This window comes from Podarcis raffonei, chromosome 3, assembly GCF_027172205.1.
Source record: "Podarcis raffonei isolate rPodRaf1 chromosome 3, rPodRaf1.pri, whole genome shotgun sequence".
In the NCBI taxonomy this organism is placed as follows: Eukaryota; Metazoa; Chordata; class Lepidosauria; order Squamata; family Lacertidae; genus Podarcis; species Podarcis raffonei.
In genome coordinates, this window is record NC_070604.1 from 69,399,051 (window position 1) to 69,420,563 (window position 21,513).

Consider the following 21,513-nt stretch of genomic DNA (forward strand, 5'->3'; position numbering starts at 1 on the left):
TTAAACCACCTTTGTCCTGGAGGCTGCTCTGGTTAGCTAAAAAAGGGAGAGACCGGCGGAGGTGGGGGTGAGGAGAGCGCCACAGCTCGCTCGCGAAGCGGGACCGCCTGATCTCAAGCGCTCCTGCCTCTGTGCAGGTTGGGTTAAAAAGAGTCCCTCCCCGCCTCCTCGTCCCGTCAGCTGGAGGCTCCTCCTCCCCATGCTTAGCCATCCCCCTGGCACAGGTGAGCGCGCGTGTGCCAGAGCCAGCTGTGGGAGCGCACGTGTGTGAGTGTGCGGGAGCGCGCGCACATCTGGAAGGAGGGAGCGCAAGCTTTTGGATTGCTTCCTGCCGGCTCCTTCGTCCCGGGCTCCTTGGTGACTCCTCTGAGCTCTCCGGCCCTTTTGCTCCGTGCGCTTCTGTCGAAGGAAGCGGCTGCAGCTCAGAGCAGAAGGCAGCGCTTCTTTCGTCTCCCGCTTCGCCACTGGCTTAGCTGGGAGGTGTAACCCACTGGTCCGTCTCCCTCCCTCCTTCTCTCTCCTGCGTCTGGGGCAGCTTTCGACGGCGGCAGGGGTCCCGCCCTCCTGCACTGCAAAGGGGAATTTGCCCTGAGGCTGTCCAGTCAGCACCAAGGACAGCTCCCTGGCCGCCAGCGCCCGCAGTCCCTTGGAGCCTCGCTGTGGTCGGGCGGCCGCTGGCCGGGAGAAGCCCTCTCCGGGACCATGCGGGGCGAACCCTGGAACCTGAGCGAACCCAACAGCACCCAGCTGTTGTGCGGCGGCCCCAACGGCAGCCTGGAGGCAAGTGGAGGCAGCCTGTGCTCTGCCCACGGGGTCAGCCCTTCCATGGTCACGGCCATCGTCATCATGGTTCTCTACTCCGTCGTGTGCGTGGTGGGACTCTTCGGCAACTTCTTGGTCATGTATGTCATCATCCGGTAAGAGGAAGCGGGTCTTGCGGGGAGGCGGTGGCGGGGTGCATTCCAACGAAAGGGCCATTCATGCAAACAGGCAAGGGGGGGGGGCTGGAGGCAACTTTCGGGGCGATGGCTCTCCCCACCACCCCATCATGGAGACTGGAAAGGAAGGTGGTTCCCTGGTCGTTTTCAGGGTGCTCCTTCAAGAAAGGGCAGCCAGGAGAAATGCAGTTCTTTTTCCTTGGTGAAGAAAGACCTGGAGAACATAAGCGTGCCCTTGAGAACCCAAAAGCTGCCTTCCCCAACCCTGCTGGCTGGGGTTGATGGGAATTGTAGTCTCAGAGGGGGCACCAGGTTGGGGAAGGCAGACCTAAAGGTTTGGCTGGGAGGTGCTCTTTGGAAGATCTTCTAAAACCAGCGATTCTTTTTCATGTGGGACCCATCTTCTGCAGAAACCCCTTTGCACAGTTCATGAAAGGAGATATTTGTTGGACACCTTTAAGGTGGACCAAACTGCAGTAAACCAATTGGTGCCCAAGGTGCCGTGGCACTTCTCGTCCTCACCAACCCCTGGCTATGCTTACCACTGCCACCATGTTGATGCCTCTTCCCTCAGGAGGAACTGTATTCGTGGGACCTTGGTGGTGAGGAATCCTGTTGAGAAGAGATGCAGTCATTGCCTCTTGTTTTGATGCCTAAGGACTGATATGCATGGCAGTTCTGGAGACTCTGTACTGGCAGCAAGAAGAAGTGTGTAACTGGAAAAAGAAAGTTGTAACAGGGAGCATGTCTGATTGTGCAAGTAAATTGGTTTGGAGTTGGAGTGGTAGTCAGGTGATAAGAAGACTTTATTTTTAAAAAGAGAAGAAATTCTTCTTGAGTGAGAATATGAATTTTTACGGGTGAAGAGTTTAATATATGTATTAGATAGGAAAAAAACTTTGGATCATAGCTCTTCCTATATCCAGGGAGAGAGAAAAGAACAAAACAATAACCCCTTCTCAAGTGGCTCAAAAGCAGTGCCTTCTATGGTCAGGTTTGCTGTCTTAGAAATACACATCTGTACTCTTTTGCCAGCCTCCCAGCTAATAAATCACTTATATATAAAGAGATGAATACCAACAATCCTTTTGGGGGGAAATAACAGAATTTGATGGTCATATCCCCCCCCCCTCCTACTGACTTTCATACCAAAATGTTCCCTCTTTATTTCAGTTATGAAAATATCTGAACGCCCCCCCCCCTTTAAAGGTTTGCATTTTCTGGGCAAGTAAGCTCCTCTTCCAAAGAAATGTTGTGCAATATTCTTCCACAGAAATACTTCTGTCAGATGCAAGTTTACTGCAAAGAGATTTGTTACCCATCTTAAGGGGGGGGGGGAGCACAACACTTCTGTATGTGGAATGGGTTTTCTTGTTGCCTTTGTGAAATTAGATTTCTTTAATGAATGCCAGGTAGGACAGCAATCAAATTTGCTCCTAGCACCCAGCTAACATTTAGGAGAAACGAGATTACAATCAATATCTAAAAGAACACAGCACCATCTATTGAAACGATTGATAACAACAGGTGGAAACGGCTGCTTCTGAGACAACATTGGAAGGTGGGGCGGAAACCAGTTTATTTATCTGAAAAATTCCACCTGGGATGGACAAAAGCCTAAAGAAGCAAAATCTTAATTTGCAAGTAATAAAGGTATTCAGTCATATTTTAAGATTTAGTAGTACCTGTAACAAAATCTTGCAGTGTACCCCTCTCAAAAGTTCCCTTAACTTACTTCCCTGGGAAACTATATAAGCAATAAGCAGCTGAAGTCAGCCTCTTTTTTCCAGCTGACACTCAAAATTCATTGGCAACTGAATTTCATTTCTTTTTGTCGGGGTGTGTGTCCCCTCAACCCTTGGGTCCGTGTGTTGACATGCTATTTCAACAAACCTCAGAGTTTTCCAAAGCTTACTTATACCACCCTCTTTTTCTCTCAATGGCCTAGTTTTAACTACATAACACCAGCATCACCCTTCGGGTTCTAGAGGGCCCTTAGGCAAGACATGCCCTGTGCTCTCCCCCAGTACTCAGGGGGCCTACCTCCTCACCACCATAATCACCAGCTTCTCCTACTGCTCTCCCCATCCTCTTCATCATTGTGATGACCTGATTGCTTGCCAGGCAGAGAACCAATGTGCAAGCAGGCAGTGGCATCGACTGCTCCTCCCCACCACCACCATTGGTTGAACCAGAGAGGTGAGTGATCAAACAGGAAGAGGAACAGGTCCAGGGAAGCTCTTGTTAGGGAACTCTTTGCTGGGTCACCCTCAGCAGCTGTCCAGCCATGCCAACACTGGACACCAGCCCTGCATTCACCACCTATGTCTTCTCTTAGCGGGAAGGAGTGGTGCATGTTGTTTATACAGCGCTATGAACTCCTTGCAGGCTGACTTGTATTGCCTTTTTTATTATTATTATTTCATCATTTGGTTAAGAACTGAGCTAACTCACGTTGCACAAGTTGGGATTGTGACTGAGAAGCAACACCACCTTTGACAATGATTATCTACTGTTTATTTCAGCAACATCTCCTGTTTATTTCAGCAGCAGCAATAAGAAATCTGCTCTCTCTGTCTCTTTGCAATGCTATTTCCATCTGCCTGGGAGTAAGCCCTACTTGACTCAGTTGGCTTACTTCTTCGTAGACGCATTTAGAATGTCATTGCTCTTTCGTTTGTCTCCTGTTGTTCCTTTATGGGACTCAGGACAGCATGTATGGGGCTCCCACTGAACCTCCAGGAGTTGAATCCACAGTCCCACACTGCTATAAGACTAATTATTCAAATGCATTTCCTTCCTTCTCATCATTGCATAATGACTTAATTGCTTTTTCAACAGTGGTTAGAGTGCCTGATTAGTGCCAGGGAGATCCAATTCAAATCTCCACTCAGCCATTGAGGTAACTAGTTGGCCTTGTTATGACAATAAAATAGAAAAAACATTGTGAGCTACCGAAAGGTCTTTGGAGGAAGGGTAGAATAGAAATTATATATATATAGGTGTGGGTGTGTATTTGAGCTGATGAATGGTTTCCCACTCCGTACCCCACAATGACCAAGAGCAACATTTTCATTGAAGGCAGTGGATTTGAATTCTAGGAGGCTCCTTGAGAAGCACATCAGCAGCAACCTCACATACTGAACATACAAAAAACCATCCTTTTTAGGTCTATAGGAAAGAGTAGATGAATTTTGGTGTGAGGAACTTGCATTTCAATCTATACTTGGCTATGATGTTCTCTAAGGCTCAAATTACATGTGATACTCATTCACAAGTAACATCCCCCCCTATTTTTTGTAAATCTATTTTTTTATTGTTTTTACAGAACATTTAAAAAGTACAGCAGGGATAGTGTGACAATGCATAATCCAGACATTGTTCCTTTTTTTAAAAAAGAAATAAAGCAAAGTATCTGCTGGGAGAGACAATCTTGAGTAGGTGACTGCATAACTCCTACTTTTTAAGCGTTTCATCATTGATTCCCACCCCAGTAGCACCTGTGGGAACAAATATATTGGGACCTGCAGGTCTCCCATTCTGGAGAGAAAATCAACATGAGGTTGGGGAAAGTGGCATAAGGAGAGGTAAAAGTGAAGCAGAATGGATAATCCCCTTTTTGTTGGTGCTCTGATAAAAATACCAGTCTCCCACAACTGCTTTTTACTTTTTAAGAAAAGAAAATGCAGATCAAGTGGAGGAACATGAGACATACAAGTATCATGTGTACTTTGAGTATGAATGACCATGGGGAACTCACTTTCTCTTGGTACTGTGAGCAGTTCTATAGAATAATAATGGCATGTTAGACGTAAAAACTGTCAATCAGAAGAAACACTTTTTACTGCCATTGACTGGATTTGAGTAAGCCTTGTGCCTGCATAAACGTGGTTAGAGTTACAGTCCCCAAAGTGTTTTTCACTTCCTGAAATTTTGATTATGAGTCATGTTTGATTACATTCCCTGCCGCCGCAATGCAAAGAATTATCTCAATTGGTAGAAATTGGGTATCCCAATGCAAAGAATGCAAAGAATTATCTCAATTGGTAGAAATTGGGTATCCCAATTTATGTCTGCAGCTATACAAAGACCACCCTGCCTGAAAATTGCACAGTGTGAGGACCCTGCATGAAAGGAAGTATATGCAGAATGCTTCCATTCTGGTAGATTATTTTAGATCCATACAGGCAATTATTTTAGGTTAATACAATGACTGAAAGGATTTGTTTAATCCAAGACTGCTCAAAACATCTGAGAAAGAAGAGCATACAAGTCCAGTCAGCCTCCCTAAATCATGGGCTGGAATTTACTCAGGGCATTGTTAAATGGTGGTATTTACTGATGTGCTAATGGCCACCAATTGAGATAACTTTAAAGGGGGATTAGACAAATTCATGAAGGACAAGGCTATACAGTCCTTGATCTCTATTGATCTCATCTTCTACTCATGAGCTTCATATCTGATGGGCTACTGTGAACAGATACAATAAGCCTTTGGTTGGATCCTGAGAGACACTTCTTCTGTTCTTGATCAGGAGTGGGGAACCTTCTTCAGATAAAGGGCCACATTGCCTTCTAGGCAACCACCTGGGGGCCACTTGCCACTGGGTGGAGCCATGGATGGTAAATGTTTACCTTTGTACAGCAGGCTAATTTCTATACACACTTACACATCCCCTTTCATCCAAGCGTGTGAGAGGCATTAGCAGAGTTCATGGCCTTATGGCAGCCAGGCAAAAAGCACTCATGGATATTGCAAAACAGGGCTGAGGAGTGGCCTGGACAGATGGGGGTGGCTGGGGACAGGGTGGCCTGGAGAGGGTCCTTACGGCCAGGTAAAGAGGCTTGGAGGGCCATATCCGGCCCCTAGGCAAACCTGAGCGAAGCCTGCTTGCTTCAGTTCTGCTCCCCTAGCCATGCCCCCTTGGCTGCCACAGACTGGCCAGTTTGAATAGCAGGCTGGTGGAAACCCATTAGCCTCTGCGGTGGCCGAGGAGACATGATAACAGCCAGGAAAATGTCACGGTGCAGTGGGGCAAAGTGGAGGTGCTGCGGTGGGCCACAACCACCACTCACAGTGAGGTCCGGTCAGCGGCCATTTTGGCCAGGCACCTGAAACTCAGTAGGGGCGGTGCTTATCTAACTTATTGTGAGAGGGAGTTCTGTAGATCAAGGCCCACAATGTTGATTTCCCCTTCAATGATCTTGACTTGGGGTATACAGGGTTTCTGGGTTTTCTGGGCCTAAGTTATTCAGGGCTTAGTACACTAACCTTGAACCTGGCCTGGTTGATCCACACACACCCTTCCAGGAGAGCAGGTGGCTTTCTTTGTATAAGCTTTGCACAAGTATTTACATACTTTGATTATATGACCTGATAACAGAGTTTGAGGGCCAGCACTTCTTTTACCCTAACAGACGGAGGGATTGTTTGATCTTTCCATTTACCTTCTTGGCATTTAAATACTAGGTGAACTTGGGCCTGCTCCCTAGAGACATTCTTTGTTTGAGACTGCACAGTTATTGTGATCTGTAAACAAAGACCTGAAAAAGAAACCAGAATGTCAGAGTCGTACGATATCAAGAGGCCTGGAAATAATTCTGCCAGGAACATTCATCTGGATGCAATATGTTGCCTTTGCAAATCCATTAAAATGATCTCAAGCACAAAGCAAATGATTTGAATGCTCTCTTGTCATGTCTAGTGTTGGTGCCAAAAAATTGTCCTTCGGTTTCTCAGAAGCTTTCTTCCTCTGAAAAGGAGACTTCGGTTTTAATGCCCCATCTTCAAGGCACATTAGAAATGCTTTAGAAATTGGATGGGGGTGCATTTTTGAGCTTACTTTAGCACTGTGAGGTGGCCAGGGATTGCGGTTTTTTTCATTGTAATAAACATTTATCTAGGCTTTGGAGGGAAGCTGTCATTAATGCCAAGTGTACCCCCCCACCCCATAAGCCTGTTTGCTGTATGGGAGGGTCAAGTAAGAGAGGCCATGAGCTAGATCTAAACAGAAGTAGAATCAAAGTGTTTGAACAGCTGCATTGGGGGCTACGCAGTCCGTTTCCAAAGAGTATTTTTAGGATGGAGCTTTCAGTCAAAATGATAGCAGCCTTTTACACATATGAAGTGGACCAGGCAGTGCTGCGTACTGAGAATCACTAGAATGTTGCATTAGTTGCTATGGATGTAATCAGTCATATTGTCTTCAGTAAAGTTTGCTAAAAGCACCATTTAAAACATGTATAGTTAAAAATAACATCTCTGAGCGATTTTCTTTCAGATGAAATGTTTGGTTTTCTTAGTCTGCTGCTAAGGTAGAAAATGAATTGTCAGTTTATTTAAAATATTTGTATAGCGCTTTCACACAGCTCAAAGAAAATGTAAGAAAGCGTTTTTAAAACAATAATTAAACACAAAACACCCAAAGTAAAATACAAATCAAAACTCAATGATTGTGAGCTGAAATCTGGGCAACCTACCAATTGCTGCAGCAGCCGAAAAACCTCCCTGATTTTGCAGTCTCTCCAAGACGGCTGTGAGGGAAGAGTGGATTCTGACCTCATTGGGGAGGTAATTCTAAGCTATTGTGGCAAAGGCTCTAGTCTATGCAGGGATGTTTTAACTCATACAGTGAGGCTCTATAGGGAAGGCTTGAAATGCAGTCCATAATCAGTCAATGCAGGGGCTCATTCAGGAAATTAAAGACTCTCTGGTTTGTCACTTCCAGCCCAGGCCAAGAAGTGCTTTCAAGGTAGCCAATTTAGCCTGGCACAGAATTGGCTAAATATGTTGTCACCACTTAATACTTTTCAGGAGGCAAGCCAAAACTACTTACAATATGTCTTCAAGGACAGTCCCATGTAAAGCACATTTTGAAGCAGTCAACCTCACGGCTCACCCACAATTCCATTTGCCATGCCTAGAAAGCATGGGTCCGAATGGTTTTCCCCTTCCCCCACTCCTTTCCAAGGGAAAGCCCACTTTTCAGCAATAGATCAGAACAAAAGATCAGAACAGAGTGGCTGGGGAAACCCAGCCAGATGGGCGGGGTAGAAATAAATAAATAAATAAAGAAATAAGAAAGAAAGAAAGAAAGAAAGAAAGAAAGAAAGAAAGAAAGAAAGAAAGAAAGATAGCAATCAGCTCTGATTGAGCACTATGTCTGGAAAGGATGATTACCATCCTTCCTCTTACAAATGTAACCCTCACTCAAGAGCCTAGGATCTTGCTCTTGATAGCATCGTGTCTTTCTTGTCAGGATTCAACTTTTTTAACTTTATCCCACAGCTTCTAGGCCAGTGTTTCCCAAACTTGAGTCTCCAGCTGGTTTTGGACTACAACTCCCATCATCCCTAGCTAGCAAGACCAGTGGTCAGGGATGTTGGGAACTGTAGTCCAAAAACAGCTGGAGACCTGAGTTTGGGAAGCACTATTCTAGGCACTAGTTTTGCAAAACTTGTACAGGTGCTCCTTGATGTCTTGTTATAATTGATACCCAAACCAAAAGGCACTCTTTGTCCCATATGATCAGCTGCCCAATGACCAAGGTCAGAGCTACAACAATGAGATGGAAAGAAGTGGAGGAGGGTAGCGTTTCGCACACATTTCACAGGTAAACATGCAGAGATTCCACAGCAGTAGAACCAGGGGTGTCTATTATAGTGCAACATTTTCAAATGCAAAAAAAAAAGTGACAATGTTCAAAATTCAAGAAGTTAGGGTTAAATGCCAAATAATGTCAAGTTCTGGCATCCTTGAGAAATTCCCTTCTAGTGTTAGAATGGTGGCTGAGGAAACCCAGGCAGTTGGGTGGAGAATAGTAATAATAATAATAATAATTTACTACTACTACTACTGCTGCTGCTGCTACTCCCTCCCTTTTAAAAATGTAATGTTTCTTCTGAGCTTCACAGTGAGAAACCGAGTGGGCAATTCCATTCTATACTCACACCTGTGAGGCACCCCATTTAATTCAATGGGGCTTCCTTCTCAATAGCATGAAGAGAATTGTGCTGTCAGTCTCGGAAGTTGGAAGGGGTGAAGCAACATTTTTAGTAGCTAAGGGTGAGCCTTCAATGCCTGTCTAGATCTTTGCCCCTCAAAATGAGTAGAAGAAGCAAAAAAGATGATACAATATAAGAAAATATATTTTTTTGCATGGAATACAAACACAGACCTTACTGTAGCCAGTAAATCAAGCCATCTCCTCCCTCATCCTGACTGTCTACATTGACTAGTGACATCTCTTAAAGGTTTCATTTGCGGCAGGACTTCTCAATCCATCCTGGCTTCCAAGCCCTACTAAGTGTAATTCTGCCCTTAATAGTCAAAAGCCTTAGCACAGCCACTTGCTGGCGCTGGTTATGTACCTGAATGTTAACGTTGCTTAAGAGAAATTTCATTTGGAAAAGATATTAGCAGCCATCTGGGGAAGGCAAATAAAAGAGAATTGGGAGCATCTTATGAGTTTATATTGGAAGGAAAATAATAGATCTTCTGCCAAGTATCTCGAGTTGTACTGCTAGGATTGCAATAAAGAAATACAAATAAAATGCTTGGTATCGCCTCTTTTTTCATTTAGCTTTGGCTCCTGTCATAAATATGTAATAAAAACCATGAAACAAAATTATGAGAAAGTGTCAAAGCGAAAATAACTTTAATCATAGAAAAACTGTGGAGGTGGGTATTACATATTCCATCTCCTTATCTGTCCTATTCTCACTCGGTAACAATAAAGGAGCAATGTAAACACTGCCCTCGCAAACAGGAAATCATCTTTCTTAAATGGAGAAATATGCTATTCTTTATAGGTGTGGAAAAATGAGACAACTTCATCATAAAGATAGGACAAAATGCAACATGGCCTAACCTAAGAATATAAAATGTAATAGGGAGAAAATGAAGAAGGAGGTTAATAAAAATGTAAATGATACTATTTGAGTAGCTGGACAGCACATATTTCTTAACCAGATTTCCCAATAGCTGCATAGATGGTTGCCCAGGGCAGCAATTTGTAATGGGTACCAGTACTGCAGCATCAGATAGAAGAGACCTTGCCAGAGAAACATTTATGCCTGCTTCTTTTCCTCAGGAATATCATTAGCACAGTTTATAAATTCAGGTTGTTTTATGAATCGTGTGTACATGCAGTCAAGTCAAGAGTAATAGTCTGGCCTGTTTGGCTTAGCAAATAACTAGTCACAGGGATAGGATTGCAGCCTTTGAATATCAAGCAGGTAGCATAGTCAAGTGGGGTAACCTATAATTTAATTCTTGTGAATTAAGCTCCATGATATTCTGCCGCAGCAGGAGCACATATGCAAAAAGGCACCATAAATTTAGGGAGACAGAGAAAGGGGTTTCTTTCAAAAATGGGATTTAGATGGGATTGAGTCAGCATCAGAGCCCTAGCTTGAAAAAAAGCTGACCTTATGCTCACACATCCCTACTATCTTCATGCTGATCTCAGGTTTGAGAAAGGGAATGTCCTCAGTGAGACCTCCCCCCCCATTAAGGCTATTGATGAAGGCTCTGGACAAGGGTTGTGCTAACCATGTTATGAGTTAGTGCATTTTCTTTAATACTCATTTTATTTTTCAGTCTCTTCACATATAAAGAGCCCTGTGTGGATGCTAAAGCTGTGCAAAATCCACGTGACTATTGCCAGGTTCAGGACAGGAAGCACATAAAGTTAATTTATGCAACCAGCCAGAGTACATCTCCGCTTAAGCCATGCCTTCCTGCTCTTGATCTCTCTTATATATCTCAAAATGCAGGCATTAAGTGCCTTTCTTGCAGACCCCTTTGCCCTTTGAGTTGGGTTCAACGACACTTTGTGGTAGACATTTGTTTGTTGCTCTTTGTCAGCGTACAGGGCAGTTACACCCAAGTACCTCAGTTGAATTCTGTTCTGTGGAACGGGCAGCCTTGTCCTATGGGACTGCTTTAGCTGTAGTGGCAGAAACAGGAGTTTATGCCATTGATACTTAAGAGCATCCCAGCTACAATGAGTGAAGCAGAACTTTGGGGCTGTGTCCATAGAAGAGATCTAAAATCACTTTGGTTCTCATTGGGTAAGATGCTGTGAAATAGCCACCTTGCTCACCACCTCAGTTAAGTGGCCCACAAGAAGAACAGGACAGAGCAAAACTCCAATACAGGAGGGCATTCTCACCCCGCCTAGAATAGCTTTCTAATGGCATGATGGAGAGTTCCACTCTCCTCTCTGTTAGAACATTGTATTAATAAATAAGTATTTATATACAGTTATATACATTATTGTATGTGCTTGCTCCTGTAGGAAACCCAGAATGTATAGGTACAAAATATGTGCATAAAATTATTTATCTAATTATGTGTATAATATGTGATAAATGTTTATATTTCTACTACTAGAACAGGTGGGGGGAAATAGCACGCTTCTCATCAAGATCAAGGAGAAAAATGGGAATTAGAGATAAAATATCTACACATAAACTTGATACTGAGTCCCCCCCCCCCGAAAATTCTTTCTGTACCATATTGCTGGACCAAGGCACAAAAATACGTTATTCTTAATCCCTAGTCCTCAAATCAGACATTAGTCTGGTTATAACTGCGTTTGATCTTGTTATAGCTTTTCATTCCTCTGCTTTGTTGACTTTCTTAGATATACCAAAATGAAGACTGCTACCAACATCTATATTTTCAACCTTGCCCTGGCAGATGCCTTGGCAACAAGTACGCTGCCATTCCAAAGTGTGAATTACCTCCTGGGAACATGGCCGTTTGGTACCGCCATTTGTAAGATTGTTATCTCCATAGATTACTACAACATGTTCACAAGTATTTTCACTCTCTGCACGATGAGTGTGGATCGCTACATAGCAGTTTGCCACCCAGTCAAGGCTCTGGATTTCCGCACCCCCAGAAATGCCAAAATTGTCAACGTCTGTAACTGGATTGTTTCTTCAGCCATCGGCATCCCAGTTATGGTGATGGCAACCACCAAAGAGAGCAATGGTGAGTAAGGATTTCACACACCATTTCCAGATGCTCAAAGATATCAGCAGTGGCAGGAAGGCAGGGAATGAAGGAGAGAGAGAAACTCATGCAGAAATCAAATTTCTAGGTTACCTTCCAGTGAAAGTCAGAAAATTTAGTAGCACATGTAATATACAATGAAAAGGGGACTTTTCTATACTTTACACTCAAATGGGCGACTCAGAAGGCATCCACCCCCCAAATGGTGATACTTCCACCCTAGTGAGAAATCTGACATTTGGTTCACACATTGAGACACACTGATTATGGAAATGGGAAGTGGATCTTAAAGGGAGGACATTTGCAAATTAATATCAAGAAAGAGAGGAATGATACCCTCCTAAACATTAAGGTACTTCCAGAACACCCAGAAGTACGAAATTTGGTATACACATACATAAAACATGAGTCACAGTGATTACTGGGAATGCATCAAAATGGGATATTTTAATACCTAATGAGAAATAATGTTTACCTAAAAACAGAGGCTGACACACTGGCAAAGAACAAGCCAGGCCACAAGTACAATGCAAAATAGAGTTGTTGAAGGTTTGTTGGTTCTTCACACACTTCCATCAAGCTGTGATTATGTGGGTAGAAAGAAGAATTTCTAGAAGCTGCAAAGAACATTATGGTTGCATAAAGGGAGCCTCATTTAGAAGTAGTGCATCTACATTTTATTTTTATTTTTTGGCTACATCTATCTCTCTTTATGTAACCCATAGAAACTAAGCAGTTTAGGATACAATCCTGCACCCACTTTCCTGGGAGTAATCCGCTTAGAAGACAGTGGGAATTACATCTACATAAGTACATATAAGGTTTTGCTGTTAATCAATAAACTAATCAGCTAAGAATGGGATTATATCTTGTCTATTATAAAGTAAGCCGGACCATTCCAGTGGGACTTGCTCCCAAGTTAATGTATATAAGTTATGGTTCATTTAGTGATGGAGACCCGGTTTAAGTGGTGGCACTGTGATTTAAAGGCACACTTTTATATTTAGATTATTTTAGAATTAGATAGCTACTTATAACAGGGAATGAAAAAGCAAGATATTTAACATGATTTTTTCTAATAGCAGTGAACGACACTTTTTGTTATTAAATAGTAAATTATCTCCGACTTTCTTTTGCTCCTAACAGGAAGGAAGGAAGGAAGGAAGGAAGGAAGGAAGGAAGGAAGGAAGGAAGGAGATAGCTATGAATTCCACTAAGCTATCTAACAGTCAGAACGATGCTTTTTGCCCAAAACTATTGCTGGTCAGCTTAAGGAAGCCTAGTTATGTGAATCTTACCTATTTTCTCTTTTTGGAAAAATGCTTTTATATGGAAAATAGGCTAATTTAAGCCAACAAGACTCTATTCAGGGATATTTTCCTTGCACAGAAGCACTTTATCAAGGTCCCTGATTATGCAGAGGGTTCTGCTCATTTTCAAGCAAACATGAATAAAACTTCTGCAGACAACTCCCAGTCAACATGAGAAGTTCAGGGACTGAACAGGCAGACATACCTAGGGACATTTGGAGTGGGACTTGTATGTGTGGCCCTGCCCTTATTGACCTTTTGAACACTGAATCTCCCCCCTCCCTAAAAATTCTATGTTGTAAACATCACATTAAAAGTCAGTGAGTTTTCTTACAGGCTCGCACCACAGTAGAATATAGTTATGGCCTTGGATGGAGGGGGCAAGAGGAAGAACAGGATTAAATGTAAATAAATAATTCTCTCAAACCTCATTTCTTTCTTTTTCTTTTCCTCCTAGGATCTGTTGATTGCACACTTATATTCTCTCACCCAGCATGGTACTGGGAGAACTTGCTGAAAATCTGTGTTTTCATCTTTGCCTTCATCATGCCTGTCCTAATTATCACGGTATGCTATGGGCTCATGATTTTACGCCTGAAGAGTGTCCGAATGCTCTCTGGCTCCAAGGAGAAGGACAGGAATCTTAGAAGGATCACCAGGATGGTCCTCGTGGTTGTGGCTGTCTTCATCGTCTGCTGGACCCCCATCCATATTTACGTTATCATTAAAGCCTTGATCCATATCCCAGAAACTACTTTCCAGACCGTCTCCTGGCACTTCTGTATTGCTTTAGGGTACACAAACAGCTGCCTTAATCCCGTCCTTTATGCCTTTCTAGATGAGAACTTCAAAAGGTGTTTCAGAGAGTTCTGCATCCCAACAGCTTCAACCATGGAGCAACAAAACTCCACCCACGTCCGACAAAACACTCGCGAGCATGCCTCCACCGCCAACACGGTGGATAGGACTAACCAGCAGGTATGACTAGCAGTGGAGATGTCATCTCTGGATTCGGGAATCCCTCCTGGAGATGACATGAATTCTGAAATTACAGTCTTTACTGATGTGTAGCTTCTGGAAGATGTGCCGCTCTTTTTGATTTATCTTCCCTAGCTGGGGAGTCATGGAATGATGAATCCAGACATCATCAGTCCCAATTGGGTTTTGGGAAACTAGAGAGCTCCCAGATGTACCTTGTATGGCCAGGCCCTGGTCTGTGTATCATTGTGATATTTATTCCATAGCTGAGAAAGGAGGAGATGCTTTCATAGTTTTTGAAGCAACAGAATGTTTGCTATTGCTTAACATTCTAGAACTGTATATATTTTAAGAACTGCCTTGTACCCAGTCAGAATCAATATAACTAAGGTCTATCAGCCCTTCTAGCACCTGGCCTTACTGCCAGCCCACAGGGCCCTTGATAGTCCTCCTTCTTTAGACTTCTGACTGGCAAGCAATAGACTTTCAGTCAATGCTTTTAGACATGTCTGCATCACCATGATTCATACTACATGAGCAGACCCTGATGATCCATTTTCCCACCATGGCTTTAGTGAACAAGTAACCCATAGAATTATTTGGTTGTGATCTCACCTTGAAATAGCTATCTATTTTGCAATGGGTCATATGGAAATTCACAATGGGGAGGTGCTTTTGTGAGCAAGCTCAGTTGGGCTGAACTCACAACAAGCCCCCGATCTTCTGTTGAGTATTCACAAGTTATTCAGTAGAGGTATTCCCGGTGTTCATTCCAGGGGCATGTGTGTGTGTGTGTTGGGGAAGGGTGTTCTTGGGAAAGATGCCCTCTGTTGTGCTCCTTGGGCACAATCCACACAAATGTTCAGAGGGAAAGAAAAGGCACTTGAAGGATGTTCTTTCTTCTCTTTGCTCCTGCCACTGCTCATAAGCTTAGAGGGGACAAGTGAAGAGGGAGCAACACCATGGAGAGGGAGCAGCAGGTCCAGGATAGAGGACTAGTGTCCAGCATCTGTCGGTGCCCAACAGTACTTGCCCCAATATCCCAGCCCTGTGAACTACCCAAAGTATAGGTTTGTTTCACCTTCATTTTGTAAAGAGTAACTGCCAGGGTTGATGACCACCACAGCTATCAACCACTCATGTGATACACAGATCCCCCTACTTTCAGAATTGTTCAAACAGCCCTTTCTCCAAGTCTGGCCCATATGTCTTCTTTATCCTCCATGGTGACTCTCTTCCTCTTCTTAGTAATTCCTCCCCTCCCCTCCACCACAGACCACATTTCTGGGGCTCCATGACAGATTTTCATTGTGCATGCATGGTGGGCATTTGCAATGGTGGTGGAGAAATCATTGCAGAAATAAGGGACAGCTGATCAGACAGTTAACCAGGTTGCTGTTGGTGAAGAGCAGCAGGAGAAGGGAATAGATGCTCCTTTTGCAAGCTGGTTTGGGTCCCCAGATCTAAAGGTGTCAAGTCTGTCCGACCAAGGCCTGCTCAGAATTTACCTGAAGTGTAGTTACCAACTCTAAGTAGCAAGCAAAGATATCAAGATCATTTACAAGTCTTACTTCATTATCTTGAGAGGAGCATTGTGGCTGATCTGAAATTTGATGACTCGGAGGGTGGGAAAAGGCCTCACACTACTAATATTGGTATGGAGATATGGTAAACTTACGGAGGCCTCCTAAATGCCTTAATGTTTCAACAGGAACTTTGAGTGCCCTTGTCTAACAGAAGTACTCTAAAATTGGCACATTAAAGGAATTTATGTGCCTGTTTCTAAGAAAAGACCCACTTAGGTGAAAAATCTAGGAATATTTATGAAGTCCTCCCACTTTGCCTGTGTGGTTTGTTGAACCTTGCCTTGAAATGGCGACCTGTGGGGACTTGTCTATATTGTAAAATTACATTCTTATCTATAGCATTCATAACCACAGAGTTCAGGTGAGTATGTGTGGTTCTCCCCTCCCCTGCTGCAATTTAATCCTCACCACAACAAGTGAGGTAGGTTTGGCTGGATGGCATGATAGGGGACCAGTCCAAGGTGACTCCATGAGTTTCATGGCTGAACGAGGAATTAAACTGAGTCCTCCCACTACTCTAATTCAGCTCTCCAGCTTTCCATTTCTCATTGCATTCTTCATTTGAAGTAGTTCTGAGATTCAGGTTCAAGGCCCGTGTCCTACTGCGGCAGTCCAAAAATGCCACATATGCATCCTTTCCAGTATTTATTTTAGCCGGGAGATTTTGCCCAAGGTATTTTAGTATCTGAGGCAAGTGGTGGGATGGTAACAACACCCAATTCCATGTACAGAAACTGACTGGTCTGACAGCCAATTCTGATTTCAATACTGGCAATGGGATAGTGTCCTTCACTGCACCTGAGCGCAGCAGCTAGTTTCAGGTGTTTGGGAGAACACTGCAACTATAATTCTGAAATGTGCAGGCTGCACCCCATCAGAGGAGGTGATAATACCTGCAAATTCTATCCAATTCTGGAACAAAATGAAAAAGATTTTCTTTTTCTTTTTTAATGTCAAATTTCAAAGGTACCCTGCATGCAAACCCCCTGGATATATCTGCCTACAATTTGGCAGGTGTGATCCAATGGGGGGACAGGGCTGCTATTCCTGCAAATTTCATCTAGTTCTGTGAAAAGAAAAGAATCATTATTTTCAGATTCCCCATTATAGTGAAAGTGGGGCCAGGGAAGCTTTATTGTTAGCAGATGGAATTTGGTCCCAATTAATGAGTTGAATTGGAAAGATACAGAACAGCTCTGAAACAGACCGTACTGCTTCCTAAAGCTACAGATGCATGCTAAATCTTGTGAATGGCACACATGCTCATAGGACTGCAGCTCTTCAGAATGCTCCAAGATTTAAAAGGAACCCACTGTGTAGGGACATTCTGGGATCATTTCCTTTCAGCTTGCTATACCTCTTATTTATATGACTCATTTTCAAAACTGTTCCATGGCCCTCTAGCAGGTGAAGGAGGAAATGAGAACTACCTCGTATTTTTGTTGAATTTGTTTGTTTTCCCAGCATTTCAACTTTAAAAATAAAACCTTAAAAGTGATGGGGGTGTTTTTACTTAGTAGTAAGAGAGCCAGTGTGGTGTAGTGGTTAAGAGCGGTAGACTCCTAATCTGGGGAACCGGGTTCGCGTCTCCGCTCCTCCACATGCAGCTGCTGGGTGACCTTGGGCCAGTCACACTTCTTTGAAGTCTCTCAGCCCCACTCACCCCACAGAGTGTTTGTTGTGGGGGAGGAAGGGAAAGGAGAATGTTAGCCGCTTTGAGACTCCTTAAAGGGAGTGAAAGGCGGGATATCAAATCCAAACTCTTCTTCTTCTTCTCTTCTTTACTTAGTAGTAGCAATGTGAGTCTGCAGTCATAAACAAAAAATGCTTAAATACTACTGAAATCAACTGGATTTTAGTGGCCTGAGGATAGGATTGTTGTTTAAGACATTACTGTAAATAACATTACATTCAAAAATAGGGTCAGGTTTCAAACAATAGTTTTTCATCAATGGCTACAGAAAAGAGAACATCTATTAATGCAGTCTACAAAGGACCCATTGAAGCAAAGGAACAATTGTACTCTGTGTTTGATATGTTATGTATGTATGTGTTTGACTATGTTCTATATAGTCTGGGTTGTGTAGCTCCAAATCTTCAATTGGTGTAGGTTAATGAAACATTGTTCAACTCGGTGAAGATATCAAGATGAAGCTCTGCCCAGCATGCCCCAATCCTCTGGGTAGAATATTTCATTATTAAGAATTTCTGAATTTCTCAACTACAAGTTTGGTAACATGAACCCACAAGGCAGACACTGGACAGTTGACCAAAAGCTTGTCACAAAGGGAACTGCCATCTCAGTTTCAAAGTCCAAATGGATCTACAAATGAACTTTTCCCACAAATCACTCTCATGTTGGCATGTTGCTAGAGAAATCGAAGATAATGTTAGAAACAACTTATGGAGTGTGAAATGTTGGCAACTGGGGAGAGGGGAGGTTTGCATGGGTGAGAAGGAGGAATGGTGGCGGAATTTGATTCAGTTCACACTGAAAAACAAATCCACACTTTCTGAAACAATATGAGAACTGAAACTTTAAAAAAACAAAACTCACAAATTGCTGCAGAAATGTGGAGAACTGAATTTAGGATTGGAAATTAAGAACAAAAACTGACAGCTCCTTCCATCCCTAGTGAGAAGTTGTGGGGGATGCACAGTGTGTGTTGGAGTGGGGTGGGAATCCCAACATTTAAAAGGGATCCACATTTTGAATTTAAGAAGCAGATCCATTTTGACAACTTCGTAAACATTGTGGTTCTGTTGGTGGTTATTAACTTGAATCCTGAAAAGCAAATATGTTTCTTTGTGTGCACCTTCAGATATTTTCTCCTTTAATCTTGCAACTGACCACCTCCTTTCTGGGATAATAGGTCACTTCCAACCAGATGGGCTTTTAGAAAGGTTTTGAGGTAAGAGAGAGAAATGGCATCACCCAGCTGATCTGAGAGACAGTTCCAAGCCTATGGGGCAGTAGAGTCTTTTGAGGGAAGTGCAACATGGGATGCTGCCTTAGAATGAGTCAGGCCACTTGTGTCCATCCAACTGAATATTGTCCATGCTGACTGTCACCACTTTCCAAGATATCAGAAAAGGCTCTCCCAGCCCTACCTAGAGATGTTAGGGCTTAAACCTGTGACCTTCTGCATGCAAAGCTGATGCCTCACCACTGAGAAGCAGCCCTACCCAGTCAGGAGAAGCGTCCATGTCCACAGCTTCTATTTTCCATCCTGCAGTTCTGTATTTTACACTCATGTACTGTTGTGCAATTTTTAGCTTATCCAGTATCAAAAGGAGTCCAGAGAGGCAGGCTGATTACCATTTACACAGGAGTAACTGAGGCTGCAAGATGATGGCTTCTCCATGACTACCAGGGGAGTGAATGGAATTTGAAGCCTGGGTCTCCTACCAAGCCATCTATTGCCTCAGATTGGGTTACTTATTCTAAGAAAATACATTAGTGATGTATCGGATACATTGCATGTATTGCAGAGATGAAGCATCAAGGTTTACACTGGAACCAGCCTGGGTTCCTCAGACTTTGTTGTTCCATGTTGTCATGTGAAAGGGTATTCCTGCCACCTCAAAATGACTCCACTCTGATTTGTCCCCTGAGAAAGGAATGGCTCATGCTGAACAAATTCGCCCAGCATCATTTGCAAGCAGGAGGGTGGAGAAATTAGCTCATTTCTTTTCTCTCTCACTGTATTTCTTTCCTTTCAGTTGGAACTTCTGGAAGCTGAAACTGCACCACTGCCGTGACAGGGCCCCCTGCCGTGTAGCAACCCCAAACCAGTGCCACTGGGTGGCTGTGCTATAAGTGTGGTGGGGATATGGAGGAGACTGGTGCTCTCTCTTGCCCGCCCCGCCCCAAGGCAAGTGCCTGCATATAGTATCCATCAGAACGATTTGCTCCCGTGGCAAAATCCCATTGCACAAATAACTTCAAAAGAGAGTCTGACCAAATGGGAACTTTGCACTCATCATCTACAGTACTGAGAAACATGATTCTGAGATTAGACAGCCTTACCTTAATTCAGACTCGAACTGCAGTGGCTCAAAGCCATAGTAACCCCATCTGCCCCCTACTCCACTCCCTAAAAGGATCAGAGGTATGGGAAAAGGGAATCCAGTGGAGATTATCATTCAGAAGTACCATACTTTTCCGTGTATAAGACGAGGTTTTTTTACTCTAAAAGAATGTTAAAAATCGGGGGGGGCCTCTTATACACAGATAGTGCATATGCAGGACGGGCAATTGGTTGCAGCTGTGAGTAGGAACTTGTCAGCAGCGATTGGGTGGGTGATTAGTGGCTGCTGCAAAGGCTGCTTAGGATTTGCTGTGGCAATTGGGTGGCTGATTGGTGGCTGCAACAAGGGCTGCTGTGGATTGGCTGCTGCTGTGGCAACTGGGCGTGCAATTGGTGTCTGCTGGCGGCGAGTGGGCTGATGCTTGTTTTCTTCTGTGACGCATGAGATTTCAGCGTCGGGTGAGTGATTTTCGTGGTTCAACAACTTTGGCAATCCTCCCCAAAAAACTCTGGGCCAACTCACCCCATTTTCTTAAATTGGAGTCCCCAAAAGTAGGGGGCATCTTATACACAGAAAAATAAGGTATATATCCAATGCATTTGCATAGGACTTGAAATAGTTCATTTTTATCTATATGTGTTTAGTTGTGCAGATTCTCTCTCTCTCCCCCCCCATACAATTATTTCCAACATATCGTTCTCAGTGAGAAAAAAATGATTTTCAAGATAGCTGCAGTAACAAGACTGATCAAAGCTACCTCTGAGTGTTAGTGGAGGTTGTAACCCTCGTCTGTTGAAGTCCTCCATTTCACTAAGATTTCATCCAAAGAAGATTCTTCATCTATATTCTGTGCTGACTTGGAAAAACAATCTCCTTCTTTACACATTTACAAATATTTGAAGTGCAAAATTATGGAGTGAGGCAGCAGATGGAGTGTGGAAAAGCTTTTGTGTTGTTGCTGAATGTATGTATAAAAACAGAAGACAGCTGTAAATATTGTAAAATACCATAGTCAATACTTGTATATTCAGTGATAGATTAGGAAATAAATTATATCCATATATTATTACATGTGCATAAAATAATTGTTTGTGTGTGTGAATAACTACACCTGTAAAGTAGCTGAGCATTTCTAATATACTTAAAAATGATTTACTAATTATGTAGCAGGAAATTATAGATTTTGTTTAAAATTAAAAGATGGGCAGTCATATTATATAAGGTTTTCTGTTCTGTTACCAGTGCCATCATCTGCTCCTCTGTTATATGATAGCAGCAAAAATAATTCACAGCTTACAAAAGCATACTCTGTAAAAAGGGGGGGGGATCTAATCTCCAGAATAAGCAACAGTAATAATTGTCTAGATAATTTGTAGTTCTATATCATTTTCTACTTGCTGTTTAATGTGTGCTGTAATTAAATGGTCAAAAATTACCCAGGAAGCAAAAAGCACTTTGATGAATTTGTGTGCATTAAAAAAGAAAAATCATATCCATGGTTTCTTTTTAAAAATTTCTGCCACTGCATTTTCATTGCTGCTCTGCTCAGTTGTGGAAGTGGTATCTGCTTAGTGTGTAAAAAAGGAAGTCTACTCTTCATCTTGACTGAGATGATGAAGTTCAGTTACTTTTAAAAGCGAGATCAA

The 21,513-nt window shown here is 43.0% G+C and overlaps 1 protein-coding gene across 4 annotated transcripts; it reads left to right on the forward strand.

The window, feature by feature from the left end:
- Window positions 1-702: 702 nt before the first annotated feature.
- OPRM1 (opioid receptor mu 1) lies at window positions 703-20,052 on the forward strand. Of its 4 annotated transcripts, XM_053382214.1 has the most exons (5): window positions 729-917; window positions 11,588-11,940; window positions 13,729-13,838; window positions 14,110-14,249; window positions 19,559-20,052. In XM_053382214.1, exons 1-5 carry the CDS (start codon window positions 826-828, stop codon window positions 19,653-19,655), a joined length of 792 nt encoding a protein of 263 aa, XP_053238189.1. In that variant the 5' UTR covers window positions 729-825; the 3' UTR covers window positions 19,656-20,052. The 4 variants fall into 4 exon arrangements, with proteins under 4 accessions (XP_053238188.1, XP_053238191.1, XP_053238189.1 ...); XM_053382216.1 differs by having other exon boundaries at window positions 714-917; window positions 13,729-14,249; XM_053382215.1 differs by lacking the exon at window positions 19,559-20,052 and having other exon boundaries at window positions 14,110-17,351.
- Window positions 20,053-21,513: the final 1,461 nt, after the last annotated feature.